General features: G+C 39.2%; 1 protein-coding gene across 1 annotated transcript; it reads right to left on the minus strand.

The window, feature by feature from the left end:
* LOC116113403 (protein TIC110, chloroplastic) lies at positions 1-7,146 on the minus strand. Its single transcript, XM_031399556.1, has 15 exons — positions 6,494-7,146; positions 5,933-5,992; positions 5,715-5,838; positions 5,551-5,619; positions 5,330-5,428; positions 5,098-5,164; positions 4,277-4,341; positions 4,090-4,184; positions 3,711-3,838; positions 3,537-3,637; positions 2,745-2,961; positions 2,396-2,550; positions 1,666-1,791; positions 597-1,571; positions 1-476 (listed from the first exon to the last, which is right to left on the minus strand). The coding sequence occupies exons 1-15, from the start codon at positions 6,991-6,993 to the stop codon at positions 234-236; spliced, it is 3,024 nt and encodes a 1,007-aa protein (XP_031255416.1). The 5' UTR covers positions 6,994-7,146; the 3' UTR covers positions 1-233.
* Between the last annotated feature and the right edge of the window lie 1,843 nt (positions 7,147-8,989).

Consider the following 8,989-nt stretch of genomic DNA (forward strand, 5'->3'; position numbering starts at 1 on the left):
TTTCCCAAAAAACCTGCCAAGCTTTTATTAACCCTTCTTCCTCACAGTACAATATATCAAAAATAATAATAATAATTTAGAAAAAAAAAAATGATATCTATTTGCTACATCAATAACTATCCAAAATTTCATGTTGCATTGACAATATGTCCTTTCACATCTAAACATAAAAAGAAGCCAACTCGAGGGCTGATTATCCCTTCACTCTGCCTAACAGCTATTTCATAGCACCATCAAAATACAAACTTTTCCTCCTCAGTTCCAATAGAGAGCAATGAGTCTCCCATATCTCGGAAAGCCGCGACCGTTGAATCACTTATGCCTAGAAGATACTGCAAGCGAGACAGTTTTTCTGGTGCTGGGTCACTCTTCATGTATATACCAAATAGATCAGCTAGCTCGTCTGGCACATCCCAAGATAATGGTTCGGCAGGAACAGCTTTGTCACAAGCCAGCAAGTCATTTAGAGACGAAACCTACAAAAGCATAATGATTTCTCAACTTCAGCCTTCAGGCATTTCACAAGCATATCTAATTAACAAGAAGGAAAACAATGTAGACATATCACAAAACAAGTTCATAAATAAGAACCATACCACTCCTTGTCGATTCCTCTGTCTTAGCAATGACACAGCCTGAATTAGGGAGTTCGATAATCTAGTTTTTGCAAGCTGCTGGACAACCTCTTTAGCCTTCTCAGCATTAATTTTAAGGTCAGCAGGGATTTTCTCATAGACTTCTTCCTCATCAAACTCTCCAGTGCCTGATGAGAAGATGTCATCCACGGTCTTCTTGAAGAGGTTCTCTCGCAAGCTCTCAGAAATCATGCTGTCTAAATCAACACTTGCTTCCTTCAGTTCCCTTATCTGCTTTATATTTAGTCTCCCCTGACCAACAGCTGTTTCAATTGCAGCTGCCATTTTTGTAGTAGTTATGTTTTTTATTATTTTTTGAGCATATTCTGAAGGCAAGCCAACTTGCTTTTGCACCTCATTGAGCTGCTCAACCCTGGCCTTTGTCAATTGTCCATCAGCTAAAATCACCTCAGCCTGCTGCCTAAAAGCCTGCTCAGCCAGGCCCCTGTGAACATCTACAATCTCCTTGGCGGTCAAACCAAGAATCCCACCAAGCTGATTTAGCAGGACATATTCTGAGTCATCCTTCTTTGTAGTGATCTGAGCACCAAAAGGAATCCTTGTGACTTCTCCTGTTAGACAATAAAGCAAGTATGTCTTGTAAAGATCAGTTCGGTCTCTATCAGGGAGGTCATCTTTTAGAGTTATTTCTGTCTGTCCAGACTTCCCCAACTTTTCAGAAAGTTCCTTGCTAGGTTTAATCTTCCTGAGCGTCTGAAGGGACTCCCATTCTTCATCTTCCTCATCAACTTGTTTTTCTTCCACTTTAATAGGTTCTTCTTGTGAAGCATCAGAAACTTCTCCTTTAATATCTGCCACCAATTCTGTCACCACCAAAGTGTTGAAAGCTATCATCTTCTTAAGCTCTCTTGCAGACTCAGTACGGCTCTCAGCTGCCCGCGATCGTTTTATATAGTTCATGAAAATCCTTCGGACCTGCATGGACGAGTAAAAAATATTTTCTAAGAGTTCGAAACAAGTTGCCTTGTTTTCTTAAATTCACCACTGAGCAATCGAGTAGTTTACTTACAGCTTTGCTAGCAATAGCCATGGCAGCCTCCCTTGTTAGCCGCAAGCCATGTGCAGCCTTTCTTACTGCTTTCTTAACATCAGCATCATAGCCATCAACACCTGAGGCAATTGCATCCTTTACAACCTGGAAAGGTCAACCACATAAATTACCAAAGACTGAATCATCTCAGCGACATGAATAGCAAGATTCCGAGGCCCTACGACTTAGGAGGCTAAAGTAAAGGCACATTAAAAGTAAAAATAAAATAATACAAAATTTTCTACAAACTCAATTATATGAGAATCTTCAAGAAAATGTTTACATTCTATTCAATAGAATCCAACTTGGGAAACTACTGCTTCACTTTGGCCATACATGTGGAAGAGTTTACAACAAACATCTACAAAAAACAGATGGTGCAAGATAATAGGCAGCATTATAGAATGCATATTGGTGGCCACATCTGACTACAAATAACTGGCTAATAAGATCTAACAATAGAGGACAAACAGCACACTTTTTGTGACCATGTACATTTAACTGCGTTATAGTGACTCATCACAACATGATAAAATGTGATACTGTTCCCGACCAAGTTTTGGACTCTAGTATCCATATGGAAGCATTAAAAATGAAATGGAGATGCCTTGTTAGGTAGTCTACCATACAATACAACAGAAAAACCATAAACAGCTATTATGAATCAGATCCTTGAATAACACAAGAATAAGAAGAAAAGCAATGTAACCTTTTCAAACAAACTGCCACAGATATCTTCATGAGCTGCTTCAATAGTTTGCTGAGGAATGCATAGCATGACTCGTAACCGCAACAAAGCAGCTACATCAGTCTCATCCAGCTCTCCGTCGGCTACACATTGCTGAAGTTTTTGCCTGTAGATTTCTGAAAATAAAGTAGACACGTGAGACTTCTACAACAGAAAAAAAACGACAATTGGCAAAGACAATATGCAGAAGCAGAATATATTTCTGAATACTTTTCATTGTCTCCTTTTCTACATCATAAAACCTATGGCAAATCAAATTCACTTGATCACAGGTTAAGGGCATCAGTGGGTTTTCAACACAGTTCATTACCTTCATGGATCTCACTGGCCTTCTCTGGATCAAAGTGCAATTCACCACAGAGATTTTGAAGAAAAGCTGCTTTGCTTTCAGCTGCTCCCAAATCACCACTAGAAACAGCCTGGCTAAGCCGTTTACGATATACCTTTGAGGTAACATCAAGTATAATGGCTTCGGCCTCTCTTTTACCCAAACCAAATATATTCCTCAATTGACTCAATGCAGCAATCTACCAAAACGAAAGGAAAAGAACAAGCAGATTATGCAAACTTTAAAAAAAAAAAAAAAAAAAAAAAAAGAGTTTCTAAACACAAACACAACATTTCAACAGCAAGTTAAATGATCTAATATAAAAACATGTAAGAGCCCAGGAATAAACATGGATGGCAAGACACATTATTTAATCCATCCAGGAGCAACATTTTCCAAAAACCAAGGTATGAATATAGAGGTCAGTTTAAGTTTATGAACATATTACCATTTATCAATGTATAGTAATCATATACACACGCACAAAGAAAGCCCACCATACATGCATGCACAATTATGACATACAAAGAAACTTGCAGTAAATATGCCGAAAATAAATGACACAAAGGTACAAAACAATATCATTTATAAGGACAGCATGTCCCAAAAATTTTAAGGCAGCAAGGAAAACTTTCGTGATAGTTCTCCCATACTTTATCAGTAAGTTTCTAAGGAAAAAAATGACTCCTGAGCAAGTAAAATTGGCTTTTAGTTGTAAAGAAAAACACTTGCAGTTGAGTAAGAAAAAAACACACGCAAGACATGTTTGTTCACCTTATTTTCTTCCATGCAGCCACTAGATAAAGCATCTGTGACATATGCTCTGTGGAGGAGCTTCAAATCATCCATCTTTCTGTCACCTTCAAACTCACCACCTAAGCCAAGAATTTGTATTAATGATAACTACTGGATATGGAATGTCTGAAACACAGTCAAAAAGCAACCTACCTATTAAAGATACAGGGCCGATGCCACGGGCAAAGCGATCAGCATCAGGATGCTCCTTTAAAGATATCAGCAAGTTATTAAATGACAGAACTTTATCAAGCTCTTCCACAACCTGTGCAACTCCCTTGCTGGAGATTCAAATTTAAATATTAAAATAGCACAAACACAACTGACAGTAAATTATTACCGATACTGCAAAACAAAACTTCCAACAGAATCCAAAAATTCACAGTTCTTGCTGAGCAGAACTATGAGTGAAATCTTCGAAATGCACAGTAGGAAAATTCTATGCAGATACTTCCATGAAAAAGGTCCTACTTGGTTCTAGAATACATTATGATTATACAGCAGCACCAGGGTCATATAAAAGTAGTCATACACTGTTCTGGCTCTGGATTTGAGTATATTGAGTGCCACTGCAATATTCTCCTCAACCAACTTTCGCGTATGCTCTCTAAACAAATCTTCAGCGAGCTGGAAAATTTTAAAAAGACTAAATATGAGAAGAAAAAAAAAAAAAACGGCTTTAAAATGTATATAAATAAGAACAAGTGTCAAGAAGGTACATCATCAGAAAGACGGTACAGAAGTTGTGCTTCTCTAAGGCTCACAAGTTGTTCAACGCCAACATCTGAAAATAAGAATTTTGAATTTAATTAGCATACAGCATGTATTTAATTATTACCAAAAGTGTTCAACTCTGCTAGGGTGTATCAGACTGAAAACAGCACAACAACTGTGACCTGACTATCCCCTGCTACAGTCAAATGTAACTGCACAAGTCATCAGTTTGATAGAGCTAAAAAATGAAACACAACAAAATAGATAATCCCTTGTAAACCAGTTGACATCTAAAACTGTAGCCAAAACCACAACCTACTAGATGCACAGATTTTTTTTAAAAAAAAAAAAACTCCAAAATTTCAGCATTTAAAATTTCAAGATCGATTAAGGCAACACAACCCTTACTGATAAAGACCTTAAAGAATATGATTCAATTTACCTCTGCCAACTGATTTTAGCTTAGAACCATACAACTGTTTGGCATTTTCACGAATTGNATTATTACCAAAAGTGTTCAACTCTGCTAGGGTGTATCAGACTGAAAACAGCACAACAACTGTGACCTGACTATCCCCTGCTACAGTCAAATGTAACTGCACAAGTCATCAGTTTGATAGAGCTAAAAAATGAAACACAACAAAATAGATAATCCCTTGTAAACCAGTTGACATCTAAAACTGTAGCCAAAACCACAACCTACTAGATGCACAGATTTTTTTTAAAAAAAAAAAAACTCCAAAATTTCAGCATTTAAAATTTCAAGATCGATTAAGGCAACACAACCCTTACTGATAAAGACCTTAAAGAATATGATTCAATTTACCTCTGCCAACTGATTTTAGCTTAGAACCATACAACTGTTTGGCATTTTCACGAATTGCAATCTCAACCTGAAAGAAAAGATATGAGAGAAAAGTATTATATATTGTTGCAACTTCTGATAAAGCTAAATGGCACAACTCAATAAATTTAAAATGCCTTAGCAACTAAATCAAATAACTAGCTACAAGAAAACGAACAACACACAAACGTTAATAAATGTATAATATAAATACCTGGGAATCGGTGACCTTAAAAACACGCTTCCAAGGTAAAAGAAACGATGATGCTTCCCCAAAAACAAGTGTTGAAACATAAATCAGCTTCTGAAATGCCTGCACTGGAGACTCACTAATAATGGTCAAGCCCCATTTCTCCACAAAAAGGAACTCTTACATAACAAACATGTCTACACCAATAAAAATAATCCAAACTAGAAGAATTATAAGTGAATTACCCGACGCTGTTCAATGTCACCATCACGGTCTCCAACTTCAAGCCTTTGCCTAAAAATTCGCCTACCAATCTAGAAGCCAACAAGACAAACCACAGTTTGCGGAAAAATCAACCACAATCATACTGAATCTTTCACATAGTTATCAATAAATAACACAAGTATACCTCCATGTGCATGGCAGCTGCATCCGGATCATCAATACCCAATGCACTTTTAAATTTAACAATCTTATCAACTTCATCACCCTTAAGATCTTCACTTCCGGGAGGAAAAACTGAAGTCACAAACCTAAAGAAAAATCACAAATAAATTCAACCGCATATACACAGGGTGATATTAATACATACATAGAATAAAATAAAAAACTTTCCTTATAACTCACCGACAGTATATATCACAGAGCTCTGCATTAAACGCCTCGTCTTGTTTGCTCACACCATATCTCAAATATTAAACATTTAAGAAAGTTAAGTAAATAAAGATAAACCAGGCATAAGAATACGAAAAACTAATAACAAACAAAAAATAGTCCGGTAACAGCAGACATTCCAAGCCATCCAAACACCCATCCAATGACATCTTATCACATATGCATTTATTTTCTCTTTTCTCCACTTAATCATCACCATGATTAATTAATTTTAAAATACATACACACACATATATATAAGTGGTGAGAGTTTATTGAATTAGCATACCAGATGAGTTCTGACCAACCAAAGATTTACAGAAAATTAGCTAATGCAACTTCAGTGAGAATCATATGTGGATTAAATATCACTATTTACTAATTTATTTCAAAATTAACCAATCATAATGGTGATTAGTAAGAGATAACAAAAAATAAATGCATATGCGATGAGATTATATAGGACGTGTGTGAACAATTAAAGTAAACCCTAGCTAGCAATCAAATCAAATTAAAAATGATAAATAAACTAACTTATTTGCAATTGCTTCAATATCCTCTTTCTTCACAGCAGTAGGATCATCACACCCTGCCACGTAATCATGTAATCGCTTCGCCGCAACTTCAGGAACGGCCGAATTCAATCCGTACGCCACGGCCCCACCAGCAGCCCCCAAGACGGCGGCGCCACCAATGGCGACATTTCTCGAGCCACCGAACCGAAACCCTAATTTAAGCCCGGCGAAAACAGCGCCAGCAATGACAATTGCAGACGTAGCTAGCCTCACAGGCGGTGAGAGTTTATCGACGATAGACTGGATGCCTTCGAGTTCCTTTTTTGGTCCAATAATATCAGAGAAAGTCGAGGAGGCTGACGTGGAAGCCGATGACTGGGCGGCGGAGTTGCGAGGGAAGGAGACTTTGAAACGACGGCGTTTAGGGAGAGAGTGAGAGGTTAAGCGGAGAGGGGAAGGGTTGAGAAAGAGAAGGGGACGGTTGGGAGTTGGGGTTGTGAGAAGAGAATGATGGTTCATGGTGGTTGGGTGAGAGTGACGAACGACGTCGTTTTCGGGATGACGTTCTGGAGATGAAGGAGTGATAATATGGTTATAGGGTTTAACGAAGAGAAGATAGAGGAGGGAGAGAAGAAAGTAGATAGCGTGTGAAGAAGAAGACAACTAATCAACCAAAGGAAGGGTTAGATGAAACCCAATGGTTCTCTTCAAGGTTCAATATCCTAATGGGTAATTTAACCTTCCTATTTAATATCAAATAAACCCTAATACTTCGATAATATTTCATAAACTCCCTTACAAGTAGGGATGTAAAAGAAAACCAGCCTTCTGCCCGGAAAGTCAAGGCCAGTATAATATAGAAGATTTGTAAAAATATTATAGCCCCCTAAATTGATTCAACTACATTTTATAATATAAAAGTTCTTATAATCGCCAATGTGATTACATCGAGGCTCCATATATAAATTAAAATTCAAAAAAAAAAAAAAAGTCCCTCTTTAGATCAACCAAACCGAGGTTCAATATGCTCAGCCCATATCTAGGGTTTCTACATCCCTACTTACGAGGATTAGGGTGAATACAAATCGAGTCGAGTTAAACACTGTTAGGCTTGAGCTTGATTTGTTAAAAATATTCTAAGATCGAGCTTGAACTCGAGAGGAGATGTTGAGCTCGACTCAACTTGTTTACAAGTCGAGTTCTATTTGAGCTCGAGCTCAAGCTCAAGATGGAGCTCAATCTGGAGCTCGATCAATTTTGAGTTGCACTACTCATTTGTTATGCCTGGGAAAACAAGGTCTGACGTGGAAAGTCACGTGATGAAGAGTGACCTGCTCCCATCAGAACAGTAAGCGCACGTCAGGCCTGCCAAACGCTATGGAGCTCCCACGTGTCCATTTCCCTGCAATCAATCGCGTGAAATCAGCTTGGGAAGTGGGCAATGAGACGTAAAGCCGGATTATGTCCTGACACTCACACCAACCCATAGATTTAATGATGATTACACGCCTTCATCTCGTTATAAAAAGAGGAAGACCCCTTCATTAAGGGGATTCGGCCATTTTGACGCAAAAACACACACTCTCTCTCTCTTGAAAAGCTTTGTATTTACTTTTCCTAATCATTTTGTAAGTCAGTCCGCTGTTGCGACTTGACCCACAATACTAATACAAATCAATGGACGTAGGATTTGCTACCTTAGCATCCAAACCACTTTAAAAAGCTCCCATTGCATTTATTTCATATTTTTCGTTCCATAAACACGTGCGTCTCTTGACCAATCAACGTTGCGCACGTGTCGATTAGTTGGTGTTAGAATCACGCATCAATAGTTTGGCGCTAGAAGGAGGGCTGATTGAGTGTTCATCCTTCATCAGGAGAATCTTCAACCTACTGGTCCTACAGCAACAAATGGCCCGCCAATCTAAACCTGAGCAAGCCAACCAGCGCATTGAGGGAATCCCCTTAACCCAAGGGGATACCCCTTCCAGGATAATTCCAGTTTCACAAAATGCTGCGGGGGATATCCCGGCAGCTTCGCAGCTTGACCCCGCCATCAGAAGCTACCTGGAGAGGTTCGACAATACTCTCCAGACGGTCAACCAGAGGCTGGACCGTTTGGACCAAGGAATGTCATCTACAACAGCTGGGGCGGTGCAACTGCCAAAAACGCCTGCAGGTCGCGCGAAAGCGCGGCAAAGGGAAATAGCCCGTGCCACGAGCACTGCAGCGCGTAGACGTAAGGGTAAGCAAGTGGCAAAAAGTAAGCCTACGGGCTCCCAAGGACCAGCGAACACAAACCGTGCCCCGAGCAGGGTGCCGGCAAAGCTGAGACTCGGCGAAAAAGTGAATCCCGAGCTGTCCCATGCCACGTCGCAGGTGAACCCAAGCAAAGGTGCTGGGCACGACTATTCCTGTCACCGCCAGCAGAACAATCCTGATCGCTATCATGCGGGTGGTCCCCACTGAAAGATTCAGCATGCATGAAGAGTGGTGGAGATGGAGAATGAAAGCA

The sequence above is a fragment of the Pistacia vera genome, unplaced genomic scaffold (assembly GCF_008641045.1).
Source record: "Pistacia vera cultivar Batoury unplaced genomic scaffold, PisVer_v2 Contig679, whole genome shotgun sequence".
NCBI classification, from domain to species: Eukaryota; Viridiplantae; Streptophyta; class Magnoliopsida; order Sapindales; family Anacardiaceae; genus Pistacia; species Pistacia vera.